At 37.4% G+C, this 24,302-nt stretch overlaps 1 protein-coding gene and 1 long non-coding RNA gene across 3 annotated transcripts in view; one reads left to right on the top strand and one right to left on the bottom strand.

Annotated features, from left to right (window-relative positions):
- The window catches only part of LOC115234583 (irregular chiasm C-roughest protein), a 335,002-nt gene that overhangs the window by 102,723 nt on the left and 207,977 nt on the right, over positions 1-24,302 (top strand). The window contains 1 exon segment of the mRNA XM_029805764.1: positions 5,577-5,618. Coding sequence (XP_029661624.1) covers positions 5,577-5,618 — 42 coding nt within the window.
- Positions 1-24,302, bottom strand: part of LOC115234584 — an 80,495-nt gene that overhangs the window by 43,594 nt on the left and 12,599 nt on the right. The window lies entirely within an intron of this gene.

The following is a 24,302-nucleotide window of genomic DNA, read 5'->3' as shown; positions in this document are numbered from 1 at the left end:
TTTCCGTTATTTTTTAAATATTTATGAAATATGGATTTTTTGTAACAGCATATTTAATATCATGTTATAATTATATATAAGATGAGAAAATATTCTATGTATTAAAATCACTTAATTATCAAAATAAGTTCAATATAAAAAAATGCAATTATTTTGCAATAAAAGTTTTTGGAGTTATTAGTAAATATCTCCATATTAAAAGTGAAAATGCCATTGATTTGATTAATTTAAATCCTAATTCAGTATAAAATTATAATATTTTATTTGTACGTGAGTGCATCTAGCAAGTTTTTCAACGTTTATATTTCTCTAAAAAATTAGTTTCTCTACTTTTCGAAATGGCCAGTACATATAGATACGCATCACTTTTCACAAATCATCCCTCGAATAATAACGATAAATCGAACGGTACGGTTAAGAGCGAAACGTGGTCGAACATCGCTGACGACGATCTCGTAAAACAAAACGCGAGGCTCTTTTTCCGGTATCGGCTCGCAAAGTACAGTCATCATACTTGAAAACGGCGTGTATCTATCGTCGCGCATATACGTGAAATATTTTGCGGCTTTAAAGGCGTTAAGGAACCATCCTGAGAATATCATTTGCCTTCGTCGTTTTCTCTCTCTCTCTCTCTCTCTCTCTCTCTATTTCGATCGTCCGTGAGGGTTGCTGTCACCGGTCGTTCGTCCGCGGGGTGTAAATGCGGAGTTTAAGTTGGATGCGATCTCTTATCGACGCTACGAGCAACGCGAGTCTACCCACGTTTCCCTTATCTTTCTCACTTCTCTCGCCCGTGGAACTTACAACCTCACTCATACATACGCGCGATACATATTGTCGTTTGAATGTACGTGTTATATGTCGGTAGCAGCGAGCTTACCTCTATGGATGGTCGCCATCGACTGTCGTCGTCCACGTTGTCCTTTTCGTCGTCGTTTCTCTCGATGAGGACGTTTTTCACCGTTTTTCCGCAGATCTCGCGTGATCTTTTTCCACGGATATAACCGCCGCGTTTCTCGTCGTTGTTACTTTTCGCGATGATCGATCAGCGTTCGCGTACGTACGTACGTTCTCGAATGAGTTCGAGTCTCAGCGATCGGTTCGAGCTCCGCGTCGTAAATCGCAGGAACGGCGATCGATTCATCATCGCCGGTACGTTCTTTCGTTTCCGGTACGGATTTACGGAAGCGAAACTTCGGGCTCTCGATTGTTTTAGGATCGATTGTACTAGCAGGTGCGCGATATGTGGGAAGAGTGAGTCGGGCGAGTCGAGTGTGATCGGAGAGCGATATCTTTCACGGACGCTGATTGTTTCGCGCTATATTATAGAAAGAGAGTGAATGACATAAGAAGTAATTGAACGCCGCATTCAGAAGAAGCTCTTATATTTTTATGAAAGACGCTTTTCTTCATTTTTAAGAGATAGTAATTACTATTACGCAAGAACACAGTTTTTCATAATCGTTTGCAGTATTATTTTACTACAATTAAAATTTACTACAATACTCACAATTTGCTTATTTTACACGTAACTTTACAATATACTGTTACAATTACGGCGTTCTTTTTTTCTGATACATTTCTTTGTGATATATCTCACTATATATAATGTATTGATAATTGATATAATCTTAATTGCATTGCAGTAACAGTTAACTAAAAATACAAGTAATGATGTTAATACAAATATCTGTATTACAAAATATTTGCAGTACACTTCCTCTAGTATTTATTATGTTATTCTCCATAGTGGTATAGTTACGTTCACTCAGCTCTTTCTCTGCTAAAGATTATCGATTAATTGCGAACCTTCACATGCAGCGCGTATATTACTAATGTTTAGTAATATTGTAGTAATGAGACGTTGTAAACAAATGTATAAGTTTAGAATCCTTTAATATACTTACGATATTCTATTTTGTCCCGAAAATAAATTCACGTTATTTCTCAAATTTTCAACGAATTTTTCAAGATACAAATACAACACGTATGTTGATGCTTAATGGTTTATAGCGGATTTGATAGCATTACTAGAACTTTTCTAAAAAAACGAGTCCATTTTTAATCAAAGGAACATTACAAAATTAAACTAACATTAAGAAAATAAATCACCTGTTTTTCAACTCAAAACATTATTTCTTCAAACAACAATCGCCTTATTAGAAAAATTAAAATTGAACGATGATCCTTGTATTTTTCAAGATTGATAAGAGATGCATCGACTACAAAGATTTTCATAGCAAAGCGACTGCGAAATGCGTAAAGTTTCCGCTCTCTTTAAGATGACAATATCGTTCGTTTCAAAAGTCTCTTCGTTAAAGCCAAATATTGCCCTTTTTCAAGTTTACCGTTTCCAAGCAAAAGAAGCTTATCGATCAGAACCCGACTGCAGAAACACCGTGCATACTCGCCAAACTATCGTCCGCTCTCTATAGCCAGCCGCTTCGAAAAACTCAGTCAGCTGGACGAAGCCGAGTAGCAAAAGTTTCCCGAAACTCCGGTGGCGCGGCTGAAAACGGGCGAGATTGAAATACATTCGTTTCGCTCTTCCCTTTTCTCCTCTTTTCCGCTTGCTCTTACTACCTACGTTTTTCGCGCCAGGAATTCGTTGTCTTTATCCCGGTACGCTATGTCGGATTTGTAATTCGGCGACTCGAATCGGGCTCTACTGTTGACATCGAGTTCAAAAGCAGATAAAGTTCGAATGTGAGCCGATCATGTCTCCCAGGTTAATTTACGCGATTCAATTTTGATGATTACAGATGAAAAACATTTAAAGTAAAAAAAGCAATTGATTGTATAAAGCGAAAGAACTTCAATCCTATAGATCGGTAATTTCAAGCCTTTTTTAATCGCAAACTTCCATTAAAAAAAAAAAGTTTGATCGCTGCGGTTCCTTTTTATTGTTATTGATAATATACAAAAGAAATAAGAAATATTAAATAAGAAATATTGGATTTAAGATATGAATAAAATACCGCTTTTTTAAACACGGAGAAAATAGCGGTGTAAATAGTGTTTCGCAGAAACAGAACCAATCTTTGCTTTCCTTCATTGCATGTGATTATCTAGGATGAATTATCTAGGGAGAAGCGTGTAAACATTTAATCCCAAGTGACTAAGGTACTAAAGCATTGGAAGGCTTCCTTTCGTTGGTTATATTGCCGGAATGCGCAACTCGAATATTAAAGCAGACTACATGACTACATCCAGTTTAAATTAAAATTAATTGAGTCGCATTATCAAACTTTGTTTCAACAGTTTCATTGCGGATATATTGTACAGATATTTGGATTTATAAAAGTTCATTCTCTGTTTGCAAATTTTATACCATATTAACTTAAATAAATGATTATTATTTTAATTGATTGCTAACTTTACATGAGATTGTATATTATATATCATATCTTGTATTAAAAATTTTTTTTTATATACAATATATATATTTAAGTATAATTTAAAAAATTCGTGCTTTTTTATAGTCAAAGTCTTTTTCTCTTAAAATGAATAAAAAACTAATAAAATTCATAAAATTATTAACGATTAATTTTGAAATTGGAATTTCATTATGAAAACTTAAAAGTCTAATCTCTCTCTTTTTTTTTTAATATTACATTTCTATTTTAAATCGTAACATCCTTTAAATTAAAATGTTTCTTAAATAAATATATTATTTCTCGATTAGAGCAGCTATCAGATAGCTCTAAAATTTAATTTGTCATGTCCATTGTAACAAGCAAGAGTTAAAAAAATTCAAGTGAAGTATACGATATAAAAGAAGTTACGCGTAGTGAACTTTACATGCTGATAGGATTGCAAGTCCTTTTATTCTTACATTCAACTTCTTCAAGTAAAGAACGGGAAGCGAACGCGTGCAGAATATTTTGTCTCTCTTCAAAAAGAGTTCGCATGAAGCATTTTAGAGGAATATATGCCTTTCGTGACTGATCCTTGAGGAATACGGGCGTGTAAATTCGTAAATCAGTTTGCTACTTATCGCAACTCCCGTTGGCAATGTTTTTCACGAATTGATTACTCGTCAGATGTTCAATGTTGAAGAGAAGGGATAGATAGAAAAGTTATTATCATACGTTTTGCTTTAAAATTAGAGAAGCAAAAAAAGTTTCTATTTATGAAAATGAACACAATTTAAGTTCTGGATATCTTCAATGTAAGAAGGCTGTGCAAAATAATTCTGTTTTTTTTTTTTAAGAGAATATCAATTTTTTAAATTAATATTTTCTAGAATAACAAGAAAGACGTTTCTCATACTTTCATGAGTTTCATATTACGATCTTAGAAACTTTCTTAAATTATCAAATAGCATCTCCTTCGTTTATAATGAATTGTTTACCTCGTTTACACATTATGTAGCATTTAATTTATTGATCTTTGTGTAGTAATTTTCGAATAATTCGTAAAATTAATTTAGTTGCGCACGCAATTTAGGAAAGGACCGTGAGAATGCCACTGCAAGGATTACACGAGGGCCTCAAGGGCTGCAACTCGTAGAATTCGAAAGTTTAGATTGTACCTCCGCGCTGGCCCCAACCAATTGGTTTAGTAGTTTCGGCCAGTAACAATGGCAGAAAATGTCGGAATCGCGATGCACCGGTCACGGCAGCGATTTTGTGGTATCTCAAAAACAAATAGTTATTTCGCTTACTTCATCCGAAAAAATTAACATTATGAAATATGCGCATTATATTACGAGAAACTATTTAATTATTGAACAGCTTTTTGACCTAAACAGGAATAAATTTGTAGTTTTTTCTTCTCTCTTGTGATTAATTGATATATGAAATAATTTTTTTCTTGAGTTTTAAATAATTTATTTTACATTTCATTAATATATATAATAATATCACAATATAAAATATCATATTTTAATTATTTTAAAAATTATTATACAGAATTTTTTTAAATAAATATTTCAATAAAACAATGAAGTAGTTTGAAAAAATATTACAGCAAAGTGATATTAAAATAAATATTTTTCATGTAAAACATTGAGATTCCAACGGTCAATTTCGCAATTTGAAAATCTGCATTTATGTATTCTAAATAATCAGAGACATAAAGTAGAACAAAATATTTGTACTACTGTATTGTATTTTATGTGCGCGCGTGAATTGCATCATAAAAAACAAACATTTTGTTTTATCTGAGTACGGAATTGATAATGTGAACATTTACAAAGTTAAACCGCAGTATATATCAGTATATACTACTACATACATATACATATACTACTAGGTAATTAAAATATGTGTTTTGCCTTGCCGTAAATAAATGTATTTTTCGACCTTTTATTAAACTGTTTTATAATTTTGTTTCTTAATGCAAACACATATGTTTGTAAATAAATTGATAATAAAATTTAATTGTATTTTTGCAATTGGCAATATCAGTGATTATGTTCAGAATACTGTACTAAATTTTATTAGATACTACTTCTTTCCTTTGCCATTTTTGTCAAAGACATACATGGCGCAATAATTAATATTTTTTCTATACTTGATGCATTATATATATAATCATCGATTTAAAACAATTTCTTTTTTCTCTTGTTACAGGCTTAAGACAGCGGCCTGGACCTACGGATTCTCCAAGAGGAGGTGAGTGTGCTTCATTAAAAAAATAGCTATAATAAAAGTAATAGTATTGACATTTTTTTGAAAAAGAATTATCAGTATAAAGTTTACTTTGAATCACTTTCTCATTTTATATCATCGATGTAATAATATTTTAAGCGTAACAAATTCCGTTGAACGTAAATCTTGAAAAAATTTCAAAAATTGGATATTTGGAGTGTATAACGATTATATAATATTATGTTATTATTCTATTGGTATATGCCAAGAATGTTTATATTCGCTTGCGTTGTACGGATTATGTTTATATCGAAATATTAATTACATTTATTATCACTGTATTAACATAAAATAATATTATCGCAATTATTATCATAATGTTTATTATTCAACACGGTTACCATGCCATCGATTTTGCATGCAACCGCGTGATTTGCACTGCGCGCGAAACATGTTACATCGAGCGTATGTAATCCGGCGTGCGATAAAGAATGCAGGTATCGAAATCGATTTAGCGACCTTTACAAACATAAAATTTTATTCGAAACCAAACGCGATTGCTAATACTCTTGACCGCTTGTGCTACATTTCCTGTGCGTTCATTAGTGTAATTGGCGTAAGCTTCTCGATTAACGGGAACGTTCTGCGGATCCAGGTGGACACGGGGACAAACGGATACATCGTTTCATTAACTGACACGAATCGTACTAAAATAAAGGCATTAAAACGCGATTATGGTATAGATTTAGCACGCTCTTCTGTTACATCGTTCTCCATTGCAGTGTTATATGTATTTTCGATCGGACACAGGCGGAATTCGCGGTGCATTTGGCAATCGGATGGCAGTTGTATAAATTGCACACACTGAGATTATGGTATGGCTGTGGCATTTGGTGTTATTCGTGCGCCGTAATTCCACACGAGTCCGGGCTCTAAAAACTGTTCGACTGTGCGATCGCGCACACTGCGCAGCACGAAATGGCGCGTCCGACGAGAAAATGTTACAGATTTCGTGACAAGCTCTGTGAGTGCTTTATCGGTACATTACGCCCGTACAAACGGCCGCTCGCGTTTTACGGTCGGTCAGAGGTTCATAGAAGAAAATTGAAGCGTTAGCGGCTTTTCGCGTGCTCGTTCGCCGCGCAGTTGGAACGCTATCTTTTCACCGTCGCTAAAACGCGCCAATTTTTCGACTTTCGACCATGTCGCGTTCAACCGCTAAAAAATACACGACTGCGGTGCACGAATTATTTCCGTTGAGTTTCAGTTTTTATTCAGGCTTGTGACATTATTCTTTCACAAAAACAATCCAGTTTTACCTGCGCCTGTGCAAACACATACCCTATCTAATCCTAATTCGGATTGCTATTAATCGAGTTGTCAATTTTTTTTTCTTTTTTTGTCTTTGATTACGGAATAATACGCAATATGAAAAATCTTATTTTCTATTGATGTTTTATGAATAGTCAATCCATACAAGCATTTTCCAACTTTTTTATATATACATATAAACTTTAAATAAATAATTTTCAATAGATTATCATCTTTTCATGGAAATAGATTAATTATGATATATATTATCAATGTTGACAAATGAATTTTTCTCGACTTTTTAAAATATTTTATGCAGTAAAATATTTCGATTTATTTCAAATTCGTAAATGTTTAGCTTAATTATGTACAAATATTTGCTATTGTTTTGATTTTAGTTACTACTTTATTATATTTGGTGCTCTTAAATCTTTTAATATATATACATATATATATATTATTTGCATATTCGAAGATTGCTTTGGCAAATAAAAAAAAATAGCTGAACTTTTATCATAAAGATGATTGCGGTAGGCATTTTTACCACGCACGTTTTTCGTAACGTTTCTTATACGGTAATGTAGCACGTGACATTATTCAAATTGAATCGTTTGTAGCGATTCGTAGTCGTCGCCATCGATCGCGCCCGATAACTCTATTCTGCCGATTTTTCGAGTCGGAATTCGCGCTGTACTGAAAATTCACTATTTTCCCGACGCATGCGGAACCAAGGACATTTCTCGTAGCCTCTGCAGCGACTCGTTAGAAAGTAATATATTCCGTTAGCAGCATAGGCGCGGACGGAATACCGACGAGAAGAGAGGTGTCCTTTTTACGCCAACGGCCCGTACTGATGTTCTCATCAAAGGGAACACACCGTATCCTTCCCCGCCGTCGTTCAAGAGTAAATCGCTCGTCGCCCTTTCTCTTTCTCTCTTTTTTTTTCCCCCGCAGAGAATTAAATTGCGTCCGTTTCTCTTGCAACGACATCGTTGAATTTTTAGTTCGTTTCTGAAGCGTTTCACTGTAGCACGTTTGCGGTCGCGACGCTATCGTAGATGCCCGACGAGCCTTCGCAATCGCGGCGGAATCGGGATTGGTCTAACTGAACATTCAATATTCCATGCAGTGCGCAGAAATTATACATAAAAAAACGAAACGCCTTTTAAAGCGGCACAGACAATTACTTATTGACATATTAAATTCTTAAACTAACGGGGAAAGTAATTAGGTAAGGCCGTTTTTCCATGTCGTATTTTAAGCTAAAATATTGTTTTTTTTTTACCTTGTAAGAGAGATATATATTTATTAAAAGTTTATTAATATTTACATCAAAATACTTATAATACCGGTTGTTTGGAACGATAATGATTGAAATTTTTTATTTCTAAAGCAAAAGATTAATAAGTTTCAACAAACATTACAATTTTTTTACAATTGACTAAAAGTATCTAACAGTAAATTGCAGATATTGACTTTAACTCACAATCCGTTTATATTTTAGCAGTGCATAAAATATTGCACATTATATTATTAAATACTATTAAATTCATGATTTCCCTCTCGCGTAGTCGTGCTTCATCTTTTACGCCACAGTCTTTATCTCAGTATAACATAGCTTTATTCAGATTCGCGGTAAGCTGGTGCTCGCGTTGGCGGGCGAATTAATCGAACGTCAAAAACGGCGATAAATCCTGTTGTGCACGCGGCCGATTCATCCGCTGGCAGATGGCTTAATTTAAACGGCAGCGCATGGAAGTCTTCCGTAATTACTGTCACAATCGAGGTTTTGTTTCGTATCCGCGACAGGATCGTGTGGCACGACGCGCGCGGATGTCACGCTCGCTTCTGATACGACCGTGTCTCTTCCTATTCTCGCCGTAATTAAGGCCGAATGATATTCGCTGCTTTGCGAAAGTTTAGATTATACTGTCGCGAGCGACAACGCGTCGGAAACAACCCGATCATTTTTCGTCGTCCTCTTATCGTTCGAAACGTTTATGTCACCGTCGACTAGGCGTTGTAAAATATTCGATATAAGAGTTGAGCGCTCTCTAAATTTTTCCCGATTTCACGCTTCCATCCTGTCATATAATTTACATTAAAAATTTAAATTATTAATTATTAAAAATTTAAATTTTTATCTCGCACTTTTATCTCGCGTCATTTTGTTTTATCATACCATTATCATGGTTCTCATTATATTTGGTTTGTCGGAAACATTTGCTACATACAAGCAGCTACCATAAACTTTTGATATAAATTTCTTGGTTGTCAAAATTTAGGATAATTTGCACAAATATGTTAATTTTAAGTAAGCTGAGAAGCTTACGTATTTCAACTCTATATTTGATAAAGAATATTACTCTTTTAAAATTGATGTAGCATTTCATTGAGCCGTACAACGGTAATGCTTTTCATCCAGCTTTCCGCCGTCGCGGAAAACTCAAATTTTCACTCGAGTATCATTGCTTTAATAATGTTATTCAATTGTGCTCTATTCCTGCAAAGGATTCTCGACGATTCATTTCGTGTTCGCGTATTATATACCTGGGAGATTTCGGGTCGCCCATTTTCGCGGTGGTTAACGTAACGTTTGAATCTAACGTTCGTATCTAATTCTGTTTAACGGAGTGACCGAGATACATAGACGACGATGCCGCGTCATCGCGAGGCGTCCGCGCTTGCGGGAAAGTTTAAATTATCCTGTCCACCGGGAGGAAGCATCTCTCTTCTCCGCGGGGAAACGACTCGGATTGGTCGAGTCTGATTAGTTCGGCGGTCCCTCGCCTATTTTATCCTCTGTTTCTACCCCGCTCCCTCTCCTATCGTCGTCCTTTTCGCAGTTTGGTAACTACAGCGTACCTAGAGAATGACTGGCAGTAGCGCAAGGTGTTGCTACGACTTTTCTTCCGAACGTATTAACTAGGAATTGCGAAAACTGTCGGAAAACTGCGAAGGTGCCGTATTCGCTTCGGATTCCCTTGTTTTTTCTCTTTTTTGTTTTTTTTTTCTTTTTTTAATTTTATATTTGCTTTTCTTTACTTCCACTTTTTCTGTTAAACAAGATATGTGAAGTTGTACCGTACGCGTAATGACGATTTCCGTTTTGTATTTAATCAAAACCTCTGTGGGATCTTAATGTCGCGATGGTTTCGGAAGCCCGTATCAATTCACATAATGAACGCCCGGAAGGTGTAGAAACGGCTTTATGGATCTCGAATGTCCCGAGAGACGCGGTGGGCTTGGTTTAATCAGCTGGCGGATATTCCTACGATATACACAGCAAATTCAGAATCTAGTCTCCAAAGTGGCGGACTATAATCCAAACGGAATTCCTCCAGGTCATCGAAAGTTTCTTAATGTGTATATCTATGCGACCGAAATAATCGTCGGGAAACTTCTTTAACAAAAAGTTAATTACTGCGAGCATCGAATTGCAGAATTTTGGAAAAAAGTCAATTGACTTATTTTCCATAAAATTTGATTATAATGAGTATTATTTAACTCAACAATTGTTGCATAACTACTTAAGCGGTAAATTGGATAAAATTTGACACATCTCTGGATTAATCTTGCGCGATTAAATACGATATATTCGAATAAACGCGAATAACTGAAAGGGGTAGTAATTATGTCGTTGCAGAATACGAAAATGTATAATGTGAAATGAGTGTCTAGGGAGTCGCCACCTGTGGCGACGACCTGGATCGGGCCCAGGCGCAATGGTCGCATCGTGTCGCTGCCATAAACTATCGCTTCCGGTAAATCACGTTCCATATCTCGCCGCGTTGATGTGTATCACGTGAATTAATATTTATGGCATTACGTTGACCATATCCTCTCTAGCGCGCGCTTGCCGGAATGCGTTTTCCCGATGGGTTGGGGGATTGCGATGGGATGAAGGTGGGGGAGGGTGGAAGCGAGGCGCGTTAGGATTGACACGAGATTGCATTCGTATCAAAATGTACGTTGTATAGATGTCAGATGATGCAACCTTTCCCCTTCTCTAGCGGGGGGATCGACCGCTTCGAAATAGCGGCGTGGAAAAAATCGAGCCAAAATAAACGAGACGGGAATGAAACGAATTCAACGAGCCGTGGGGTATACATCAAAGAGTGGCCGCATGAGAGGACGAGAGCGCGAGAGGCGCGAGTTCCCTTTTTGTATGGATCGCCACGGCAAATAGGATGCAGGATAAAACTGTCGGATTATCTTCAACGATTCATCATGTTTCGATCAGTCGCGCGACACAACAGATGTTCACGCAGGCATACCAAATTTGGATTTCGCGTAATCGGTTTATTTTTTAATCGCAGAGTCAGATTTAACTTTCGTTTCATAGAACGTTGCTCAATTTTGATATCTATGTTGTATCTCGATTCTTTTTTCTGATATCGACATGCATTGTACATGTATTGTAATATTTTTAATAACAATTTTTTTGTTATTAAACTTAAATGTTATTAATGTTGTTAATAAACTTAAAATTATTCCTCCCAATCAAAATTATGCAACTTAAACGATTAGCGATCTCCAAACTTCTCCTATGATGGAGGACACATTAAAATGTAATCTCCCGCAATTTTTTCACATTTTTTTCTAACTTCTCTCAAAGTTGAAGAGTTTATCCACACGTTTAAACACATTTTAATGTAGGAAATAGGCGCGTGCAAAGCTTAGAGGCTTGGTAATCTTATTGCGTTTGAAGTACAAAGGAAGTGTTGTACTAACATCGTGAGGACGTAGCGCTTGCAGCGAGAAGTGCAGAAATTTACTTCGAGACGAGCGCGGAAGAAGGCGGCGCGCGACTATTATTATTCTCGTGTAGATCTCTGCAAAGTTCTGCGGCAAGGATCTGTTGAAGAGCGATAACGAGGAAAGCGCGAACTTGCTTCTCGCCAAGACGCATTCTACGCTAATTCGCTTGAGCGGAGCAAGTAGTGTCAGTACCAGATGGTAGACGATGCTATTCGACCGAGTGTCTGCGTTTCGATCTTATAACGGTGAAGTTTCTTCTAAGTTCGCGAAAATCATACCAATGGCACTGACAAAAAAATTTCAGAAGGATTTTCCAAAAGTTATACAATGCATTGCAAATATTCGATATTTCTCGAAACATTTTCCTTAGATTTTAATTAAAATTAAACGAAATATCTAGAGTGAGATAGAAAACAATATAATTGTAGCATTTCGCCGCATTTACAGTCGCATAAAAATAAAGATTGATATTTTAGTTGAAGAATATAGAATTAAAACGCGAGTCATTATTTGTATCCGAATAAATCTGAGGAAACAAGCAACGTCGTCGTATAGATTAATCATAACGATGTTACAATCTTTACGATGCTATTCTTTTGGAAAAACAGATTACAAATCACAAAAACAGTTACAGAGACCAGTTAACTTAGCTGCGCACTAAAGTGGAATTAATGCAGTTTCGTAGTTTTATTTGCGCTTTCTTTCGTTCGCGATTTAATTATCTCTTGTTTTTGCTTCTTCCTGACAGACATTTTAAATTGGGTTACGCGAATAAATATCTTTTTTTCTATTTTTACTCGACGGTTTCTTTTAAGCAGTTTTATGAAACATTCAATTGTCGGTAAAACATTAATTGTCGTAGTTTTTGTGTGAAAGAGAAATTAGATTTATGATATATTTTTAAAACGCTTGACGTTAAACTAAAGATGAGCGAAAGGATTTAAAAGACTTAATAGTGTGCCTCTCTGTCGTTAGCCGCGTTCATGAAGGCGTAAGTCAGTCTTTTGCGCACTCTTCTCTTCTCCTTTGGCGGAAGTACCGTCGATACCCGCCGGTAATGCAACTCGCGCTATTTAATACCGGACCCCAGCAAAGTATTTCCCGGGACCGTAGGGGCGAAACTCAATTAACAAAGTGGCTCGTCATCGTCTCCGGCGTCGAAGCGAAATCCGTTTAATGCACTTTATCTTTGTTGCCGCAGCAATGGAAAGCACTTGAAATCCGTTTAATACACTTATCTTTGTTTCTACAGTTTACTGGGAGCGTTTTGCTTTCAACGTTTATTAAGTTACTACGAAAACGTGGCAAGACGAACGCGAATGCATCGGCGTATAGAGAGAAGAACGTTTGCCGGATAATCTTGTCGACATGGCGGGGGGAGAGGGGAGGGGGGCTACTGTGTCCATTCGCGTTACGTTTTTACGCATACGTGGATTACGTATAGTCTATACATCATTTCTCTCATCTCTTTGTTTCTAGTTGCGATATGATTATCCTAGACGTTGTTTTTATAAGACAAAATCGTTGGATGTGAAATAATATTACGCGATATATCGCTCATATATGAATGCGAGAGGCTTCATCTCGAGCATCTTCGAATAGCATTTGCTTTTACACGTAAAAGCATCTTGATAATTCGAACGTTGAATTGTTTTGCTTTGCGCGGGTCTATTTTTACCGTACAAGAACCATCGACCGCCTATACATTTGCTGCACAAAAACTCGCAAGATTTCTTCAAAGGGCGGACGAGAGAGAGAGAGAGAGAAAGAGAGAGAGAGAGAAAGAGGAGGGAGAGAAAGAGAGAGGACTCGAGCACCCATTGGGCTCTCGATGGATCCGGGAGAGCTTCTTTGTGCCGCCGAGTGGATTCCTTCGTCACATTCGACAGGTGCGCGTACGCTTGAGGCTAAGAGTAGACGGCTTGAAATTCCACTTCGACTTTCATCCCCGAGGCGTCTTAGAGTCTCGGGAAAGCCTAAAGCTCGTCGTCGAATGCTCTCCTCTCGTCGCGATTAATTGCGTCGAATAATTTCCAGATTCCAATGTACGGCACAATTCGTCGCGTCGACGTTCCTCGTAAGCGATTCGTTGGCGAGATAGACGCGAGTCATCGGCGACGACAACGACTCGAAATTTGCAATTAGGGAGACGAAGCACCAACGGTAAAATCGTGTCCGGCCGGTCCGACCGTGGGAAAATGGACACGGACAGTCAGCCGCCTAATGGAGACAATTTATTATTTTCAACTTGCCAGCGAGAGAGCCCCAGTATAACGGGTCGTTTCTCGCGTTTTCTCCTGGCGCGGGAGGAAAGCTGTTATGGTGATGGATCGCGGACCGAGAAGCAGCAGCCGGGAACGTGGCGGTGCGCGGGGATGCGCAGCGGAATGAAATCGGCCGGAAACGTGGGGGTGATGAGGGGGCGAAACTAGTCGAAGTCCTACTCGTATAGGGGGTTAACATGCAGGGGAGTGGTCCGAAACGATTATTTTACCGCATAATCGTACGCTCCATCGTCCCGGACGAGTTCGCCGGGGAGGAATCGTCGCTCTTTCGTCAGCACGACTGATAACTTCGACGCGTAACGACGCGACGTGACGGTGCTTTTACGTCTTCGTTCACGCTTTTATGCATCCGGGAGTGCTCCAATTTCGCTCGTGTCTTTTGTATGTAAATGTTCTGTGAAATGTCTCTCGCTTATGACGGGTGCTCACGACTGTTGTATGTTAAATGACGAGTATAAATTTGCAAAAGGATTAGAGTAGTGCGTATAATGTAACATACATTCCAACGTGAAAAATAGTAATCATACTGAATAGAATTGAATAATAAATTTCAAAGTTTTCGGAAGCGTTTATATATATAGAAACGTAGCGCGTCACTTTCTCTTCGATAACGATGGCGTGGAGTGGAATATCCACTCTCGAATGCTTGTATCATTATTTCGACCGTTCAAACAACGCAACCGCGGTCGTAGAACTATAAACGCCAGGGACGAAACTGCGGACGAACCGTCCAGTCTTTAATGCATCGCCAAGCAATGTTATTTGTCAATGGCTACGGGACAAGGGAACTACACGCGCGCCCACATACACATGGACACATATGCGTTTTACACCCGTACCCCAGAGTTAGCGGGGATTGCGAATCGTAATTTGCCACAACCGGAATTCGTAAGGTCGGGTCTTGAATACGCGGGGTGTGTGTCGAGCTAATTGGCTGCGGGGGAGCGAATCGAGCCACTGGTTTACTAACCGTTACCAGCGGCGTGGCGTTTTGTATTGTGTACACAAAGAGAAATTAGATTTATGATATATTTTTAAAACGCTTGACGTTAAACTAAAGATGAGCGAAAGGATTTAAAAGACTTAATAGTGTGCCTCTCTGTCGTTAGCCGCGTTCATGAAGGCGTAAGTCAGTCTTTTGCGCACTCTTCTCTTCTCCTTTGGCGGAAGTACCGTCGATACCCGCCGGTAATGCAACTCGCGCTATTTAATACCGGACCCCAGCAAAGTATTTCCCGGGACCGTAGGGGCGAAACTCAATTAACAAAGTGGCTCGTCATCGTCTCCGGCGTCGAAGCGAAATCCGTTTAATGCACTTTATCTTTGTTGCCGCAGCAATGGAAAGCACTTGAAATCCGTTTAATACACTTATCTTTGTTTCTACAGTTTACTGGGAGCGTTTTGCTTTCAACGTTTATTAAGTTACTACGAAAACGTGGCAAGACGAACGCGAATGCATCGGCGTATAGAGAGAAGAACGTTTGCCGGATAATCTTGTCGACATGGCGGGGGGAGAGGGGGAGGGGGCTACTGTGTCCATTCGCGTTACGTTTTTACGCATACGTGGATTACGTATAGTCTATACATCATTTCTCTCATCTCTTTGTTTCTAGTTGCGATATGATTATCCTAGACGTTGTTTTTATAAGACAAAATCGTTGGATGTGAAATAATATTACGCGATATATCGCTCATATATGAATGCGAGAGGCTTCATCTCGAGCATCTTCGAATAGCATTTGCTTTTACACGTAAAAGCATCTTGATAATTCGAACGTTGAATTGTTTTGCTTTGCGCGGGTCTATTTTTACCGTACAAGAACCATCGACCGCCTATACATTTGCTGCACAAAAACTCGCAAGATTTCTTCAAAGGGCGGACGAGAGAGAGAGAGAGAGAAAGAGAGAGAGAGAGAAAGAGGAGGGAGAGAAAGAGAGAGGACTCGAGCACCCATTGGGCTCTCGATGGATCCGGGAGAGCTTCTTTGTGCCGCCGAGTGGATTCCTTCGTCACATTCGACAGGTGCGCGTACGCTTGAGGCTAAGAGTAGACGGCTTGAAATTCCACTTCGACTTTCATCCCCGAGGCGTCTTAGAGTCTCGGGAAAGCCTAAAGCTCGTCGTCGAATGCTCTCCTCTCGTCGCGATTAATTGCGTCGAATAATTTCCAGATTCCAATGTACGGCACAATTCGTCGCGTCGACGTTCCTCGTAAGCGATTCGTTGGCGAGATAGACGCGAGTCATCGGCGACGACAACGACTCGAAATTTGCAATTAGGGAGACGAAGCACCAACGGTAAAATCGTGTCCGGCCGGTCCGACCGTGGGAAAATGGACACGGACAGTCAGCCGCCTAATGGAGACAATTTATTATTTTCAACTTGCCAGCGAGAGAGCCCCAGTATAACGGGTCGTTTCTCGCGTTTTCTCCTGGCGCGGGAGGAAAGCTGTTATGGTGATGGATCGCGGACCGAGAAGCAGCAGCCGGGAACGTGGCGGTGCGCGGGGATGCGCAGCGGAATGAAATCGGCCGGAAACGTGGGGGTGATGAGGGGGCGAAACTAGTCGAAGTCCTACTCGTATAGGGGGTTAACATGCAGGGGAGTGGTCCGAAACGATTATTTTACCGCATAATCGTACGCTCCATCGTCCCGGACGAGTTCGCCGGGGAGGAATCGTCGCTCTTTCGTCAGCACGACTGATAACTTCGACGCGTAACGACGCGACGTGACGGTGCTTTTACGTCTTCGTTCACGCTTTTATGCATCCGGGAGTGCTCCAATTTCGCTCGTGTCTTTTGTATGTAAATGTTCTGTGAAATGTCTCTCGCTTATGACGGGTGCTCACGACTGTTGTATGTTAAATGACGAGTATAAATTTGCAAAAGGATTAGAGTAGTGCGTATAATGTAACATACATTCCAACGTGAAAAATAGTAATCATACTGAATAGAATTGAATAATAAATTTCAAAGTTTTCGGAAGCGTTTATATATATAGAAACGTAGCGCGTCACTTTCTCTTCGATAACGATGGCGTGGAGTGGAATATCCACTCTCGAATGCTTGTATCATTATTTCGACCGTTCAAACAACGCAACCGCGGTCGTAGAACTATAAACGCCAGGGACGAAACTGCGGACGAACCGTCCAGTCTTTAATGCATCGCCAAGCAATGTTATTTGTCAATGGCTACGGGACAAGGGAACTACACGCGCGCCCACATACACATGGACACATATGCGTTTTACACCCGTACCCCAGAGTTAGCGGGGATTGCGAATCGTAATTTGCCACAACCGGAATTCGTAAGGTCGGGTCTTGAATACGCGGGGTGTGTGTCGAGCTAATTGGCTGCGGGGGAGCGAATCGAGCCACTGGTTTACTAACCGTTACCAGCGGCGTGGCGTTTTGTATTGTGTACACCGTATGCGCGAAGTTTCCGACGAAAATCGGCTTGCAATGTTCTACAACCGCGTCTTAAGTCGACTACGGTTTGAAACATCTGTATAAAAACAAGGGAGATTATTTAACTATTTAATCGTAAGAATCCTTAAAGCCCGATGTTTAAAATGCATTTTTTCGTAATAAAATACAAACTTTGCCCTTTGACATTTCGGTACCTTTCCTTTTTCTCGATGTAAAAGATATAAATTGATTTTTTTTTATATTGGAATCTTCCAAGACTCGACGCGACGCCTCGTGTTATAAAAATAGCGCGACAACTGAAGGATTAAAAAGGAGAAAAAAAATGGCATCTCGTTTTTTATCTTCAATTTTCTTGGATTCATTATTACGTGATACGAGGCTTTATTTGTCAAAGCATTTTAATTTTGTATATCGAAAAACATCGTTATTTGTTCATTCAATATATAGGTGTGTTTACTGTATTATAATATTTATTGTCCCATTCTCACGTTTTACACCGTCGCGTCGTATTATTATTATACCATTCGTGATCGTGATTATTATACGCATTTCAAACGCAATGCGGTCTGCTATTTTGAACCAAATAATTTCTTCGTATATGCTCACCTGTCATCGACATGCAACGTGCAGATTGGCGGATATCGAATCGCTAAACTTCGTTCGATCTTGCCGATGGCGTTGGGAAAACTAGTCGAAACGCGGACGGTATCATGTCGAACGATTTCAATTTCACTCTCGTTATCGATCTGCCAAACGAAACGAGACTAGGCGCGCGGCACAGTCGTGCATCACGCGGAATTAAAAGTTTATCGCCCGTTTTTGGAATACGTAATAACTCGGCGCGCTGACTCGCGGCCACGCGAGAAGTTATAATTCCTTTACCGTGAATTAAAGAAGTACAGTGCAGCAAGTTTCGTGTTTTTTCAACAATCCGGAATCAATTTTTTTTAAATAAAAAATATCTCAAGACTGATAGTTTATTATCTATATATAGAATTACTTATAAGGATTAAAAAAAGTTTTAATGGTAAAGAGGTAGAAAAAGAACTTTGTGATTCACAAGTAGAATTCAACAGAATTTTTAAAATTAAACCGTATATTGTATGGTTTCAAAGGGATTACATCCAATCAAGCTTTTGATAAGGAAAAAATTAACGCAAATGAATCAAAGAGTTTATGGATAAAAAGTCTGACGATAGTTAGTAGTCTGGAATATTCTGTTCATATTCATATGTTGTTTTACTCGTTTGCTCCGGTATATATTCGAGGAATACGTTTATAATTGTACATGATATATATTGTTAGACAGACTTATAGAGGAAACATTTCGTATCCATTGCTAAAGATATTGTTCTAGATAATCTTAATGACGCCAATTATCTTGATAAGTCTCAAAGTCGAAGATACCGGGCTATTATTAATATCTAAACAAGGAATTATCACGTTTATTAATCTGATACTAATCTGTAAAGATAATTAATAATTTTAACTAAGAAACTAGATAAAAAAATTTATTTTATGAAGATTGAACGTAGTTTTTTATTACGCCACAAAATGACGACTTCTTATACCATTATTTATTGTTAGAGAGTACAATATACCTCGGTTTGACGATTCTTTAAAATTAAATGTACTTCGAGCGTTTTTTACGAGTGCGGAGGTCGTCGTTAAATATCCTGTTCGATCGTATCCGATGCACTTTGGTAAAGAGATGGCCTGGGTTTTATTTCGATTTTGCGCTATACTTATCGATTAACGGCTATCTCGAGAGCGTCTGCAGGCTATTCAAGTCAATCTACCGACGAGTGTACGGTAGAAACGTAGGATGAGCAAGCAAAGAGGGAGAAAAAGACGAGGCACGTAAAGGGCCAGAGGGTCGAGAACCAAACGAAGACTTACCCTCTTATCCTGCGGCTAAAACTGAACGCGAGCGAAATTTCTGGCCTAGAGATGACAGCTGCGACACTTCGAAAGCCGGAGAGTGAAAGCGGAAGAGTTAGATGGAAGGAGAGGGAGGAAGAAAAAAAGATAAAAAGGAGAAAATTGTGAGAGAAAAGAGGGTAATTGGTCTGGCAAGAGAGCGTTTCTCATCATCGCTTTCTTAGATAATTTCAGACGGACGTTTTAGCCAACGTCGTCGTTGGGGTCTTCTCTCGCCTCTCTAGTTTCTTTCGTTGGAACGTTTTTCGTCTCGCGGCTTTCGTCCTATTGCTATGAGCTTGGAAAAAAAAATTCTCTTTCGTCTTCACCACCCGACAACCATGTAATCTCTCTTTGAACGATGCCCGAAATAGAGACGCGGCTGCGGCGACAAATACCACCGCGAAAGCGGAAATTACTTTGCTTCGAGGTACGAGACTCCCGCCAACCTTATTAATCCCCTATAATTTCACGATTTACGGCAGGAATTTCCGTTATATTGTTTACAATCGACGCGCTGAAATGTAATAGAATAAGCGCTGGAACGAGTTTTAAGCAGAAAAAACGTTCTCTTAATTTTGAATTTATGGCAAAAAAAATTATATCGTGATTAAAGTTCTATAATATGGTGGCACGTGCTTCTTTACAATATTCATCTTCTTTTTCAGATACGATTTTCATGAATTTTAATAATGTTCTCAATTGTGTTTTATTTTATTAAATATCATGTAGAATTTTATTCCATTTTCATTTTATTTTAATCATATCGTTCCTAACATTATTAAAATATTTTATATGAAAATTTGTTGAAAATATTTAATATATATTTTGTTGTATATTCTTTAATTATTTAATTTTTCTATGCCGATTATATTTTCTTTTGACGCATCTTTGAAAATACGTATACAAAAAATAAAAAACTAAATATAAGAGATAAATAGTAATTTAAATAAAAACGATTCTGTTTTATTTAATTATACGACCAGGATTGATATTGACAACAATATATGTACCAATACCAATAATCAATACTAAAGTACAATAATAATTATGCTTTGTCCCGAGATTAAATAGCTTTGAATGCGATTGTTCTTGAAATAAGGTCGTGAAATTGCGATTACATGTTATCAAGGCGCGAAAATATTACTAGTTATTGTCACCGCTATGTGTATTCTTACAATTGAAATAATGTTTTGTCAAATGAATCTTTTCAACTTCTGTCAGATTGTTGTTAAATCGCAATATGTTACGGTAAACTAGAACCAGTGAAACAGGTTTTATGTTTTTACGCGAAATCTAGCGTTCTTTGAATTATTATTTTTTTATTAAAAAATATAAATTCGTTGATATATACATATAAACATAAAGAAATAATAATTATTAATTATTCTATATGATTATATTAATTATCATTATTTATACTATAGGATCGGATTATAATTCGTAATTATTTTATCTATTCATTCTTTTAAAGATTTAGTCATATCGCTGTCATTCTTCGTTAGCGAAAAATGAAAATTATATCAATTTTCTTTGTCACGCGGTATTTAAAGCTACACGCTATCGATCTTACGTGATTATAACTGATATCGCTCTACGTGTATTACAAACCTACGTTTTTACGATATGAAGCGTCACTTCTCACGATGTAGATATCGGTATTTCCATTGTTGGGGAATTATATAAGAATTAATTCTACATCATGTCATCGATGTTTTTCCATGATTTCTCAACGCACGTATATGTTTTTTTTTTCGAATTATATTACGATATACAACAAATAGTAAAATGGCGAAAACGAGTTCTTATTTCTAGTAATCATATTTAATGCACCTATATTGACGATTTCATCGTTATTTTCGAAATCGATTAATTTTAATCGAAATTTGTTGAACACTCAGTTTAAATCGCCGCGAGTGACATTGTCACGAGAAAACGTACGCTCTATAATCTCCTCCTTTCGACCTAAATTTCATCTTGGAACAACGCATAGAAAACAACGATGAAAATAGGTTACCAGAACAAGAGAGCTTTTCATTGAATCTGTCGAGTATGCTTCAAACATTCGAGGAAATGAGCAGTATTGTTTAATGAGCAACGGAAACAGGAATAGCCAAGCTGTTCGTCTTGAAACTCAGCGATCTGAAAATTACATGATTAAAATATTTATATAATAACTATGGCGTTAGAGAAAAAAAAAGACAAAAAAAATAAACGTAAATAATTCTTCTATATCAATTCTGTTGTATGTTATGTGAACGATCAATAAAGTAGATATAAATAGATATAATAATATAACGACATATATAACACGTACATAATACGATGAAAAATTTATATGAAATCGATAATACTATCATGCGTTTCTGTCAATTAACTAAATGTTAAAATGATGCACGGACGTTATTTAATACGTTTGGTAATACGACTTTTCATTTTATAATCGAGCCTCGCTTGTATGTATATTTCCGAACAAACTGTACATACCGCGATTAATGGACGTTGAATCGTATTAGTAGCTGAAATTTAACCAATGGTAAATATAGCGATACAAAGGTAAATGATAATGTAACGTAATAAAACTGTAACTAGCTGTGAGAACTCATTTCCGCAAATATGAAAATTTATGCTGCCGCTATTGATTAATCGTTCCGTAGAACGACAGGGTATGTTGGTTCAGTAGAATCAGCGGTCGACGCGATTCTGACTGCGATATTTTGTTATGACACGAACCCGTGCCGTCAGCACATTTTATTCGATTTCATTGTGCACCGATCTCTTATCTCAGCTAAGCGTAGCTCTTTGAAACATGAATACCATTGCTCGTCATATCCAGAGGAGCAAACATTCGACCGAAATTCATATTAAAACGTTTTCATTTGCGCTTTCGTGCGTAAAACGAGTGATTTAATTGAAACCTGAATATTAATTTAATACGCAAATAAGAGATTGCAATGAGATTATTGATAACTTGAATCTATTTGAAGCTGATATATAAATCCATAATTTTTTAGATCTGAAAAGTATAAATCTATAAAATACAAAAGATGCAAATATTATATTTTTATATTTTATTAAATTATATTTGTAATTATAGATGCGATATTTTTTATTGAGTAGAAGAATTTGTATAGATGAAAGATAGATAATTAAAAACTCTTTTATTTCATAAATGAGATATATGCACACATTAAGCGCAAAAATTATATGATGTTATTGTGATGGTTGCGTTTTAAATTATTTGATTATTGAAGTATTAAATATTGAATTCAATTTGTACGTTTCACTACATCTTGGTTTTCAGAATTTTTCCGATAATGTCACAAGTGTTCCTCCAGCAATGTTTTTGGCAATAATTACTTCGATGTCCGATTCCATTCATTATTTATTCATAATTATTCATTGGATTCAATTAAGGATTCAATCAATTATCCAGATACGAACAATGGAATTCTAGTCATAACGATATCGACAATTTCGATGTTAATTATCGGCATAGCTCTCTGTATGCAGTAAAATTCGATTCGATCTTTCGCTATACATGTTTAAATTGAGACATATCCGTTAGTACCGGTGATTATCGTGACAATTTTAACCGTGACTTTTTGCAATGTATCCCCGTATAGGTGACATCTCTGCACCTTCAAAGCGCCGCGTCGGGTACCGTTCTAGCCTGCGGCAGTTTTAACGAGAGTTGTTTCGGGGTTGTTTCGGCAATTACGAGGAAATTACGCAGAACAGACCACCGCATCGCTGTCGTAGTGTTATAAAAGCCGTGTCGGAGAAGAACTCGTCTCGCTTATAAGCGACGAGTTAACGTTCAATTTACTCGTCAATTGTAAAGTTCCATTTTTCGACATTTTCTCGCCTCACCCAACTTTTGCATCATGTTAAAAGGCCAATTCATACCAACATGAATTTATCAAATTGTTTTATTAATTACATCAATAATGGTTATTCTGTCGAATAATATTGTACATAATATAATACAATAAAGAAGCTCGTTTCAATATTTTTTTGTTTAGTCATTAATCTAGCGAATGAAAAATCTTAAAAAATGGTTAACTGAAAATCTGGAAAAATGATTTTTTATCCTTTTAATGAACTTCGAAACGAGAGGCGAATAATTTGCTGCGAAAAGGATTAAAATCGACACTTTGTCGAACGCCCGTCGAGTATCGAATATATCGCGATCAGGTTGATTATTTATTTACGGTATATCGTCGCGCTTATTTCGTCGCTTGTTGTCAATTACCGAGCGTAACGTCAATGGACAAACAAGTGAAAAATGGCAATCACATAGAGCTTTCCATTATGTCTTCAAAGGGCGTTGTGCCGATGCTGTGTAATATTAATCTGTAATTAGCGCGCCGCGATATTTAAATACGTGCTCAACCTGAACGATCGTTAAACATTCAAGCGTCGGCTTTACGGCAAAGTCGGCCGCTATTTTAAATTCCGTTAACGCGGCTATGGTTTGCACGCAGGATATGGGTCGCAAATGTAATACCCAACAACATATTATATCCGCATGCAATATATTGTTTGTAAATGACGGTCGGTTAAATTATAAATGCGATGCTGTAATTTATTACGATTTGTGTCCGTGAATGAAGTTTTTTTCGTCTCGATCCGAATAACTATTGTATTATGGACGCATAAAAAGAGAAAGAGAGGGAGAGAAGGAGAAAGAAAAAGAAAAAGAGGGATAGATAGAGAAAGATTTTTTTTTATCTTCTTTTATAAAGAGTTTACGGTATTGGTATGTAAATCATTTAGTTTGTTTATAACTAATTAAAGTTTATAATTGATATTTCTCAACTCTTTAATGGCTTTACAGTTCTGCGTTTTGCTACATCATTATCAAGAACAGATAAAAAAATTATAAAATATAATCTTGATGTACTGGGAAAGATATCGTTTTTATAAAACAAACACAAATTCGTTTGAGAATTTATTTTTACAATCGTTCTGGGAAACTGGCGCTCTTCTAGAATGATGCA

This window comes from Formica exsecta, unplaced genomic scaffold (genome assembly GCF_003651465.1).
Source record: "Formica exsecta isolate Colony F162 unplaced genomic scaffold, ASM365146v1 scaffold20, whole genome shotgun sequence".
NCBI lineage: Eukaryota > Metazoa > Arthropoda > Insecta > Hymenoptera > Formicidae > Formica > Formica exsecta.
Note: the sequence above shows the minus strand (reverse complement) of the source record. Positions and strands in the feature narration are given on the sequence as shown.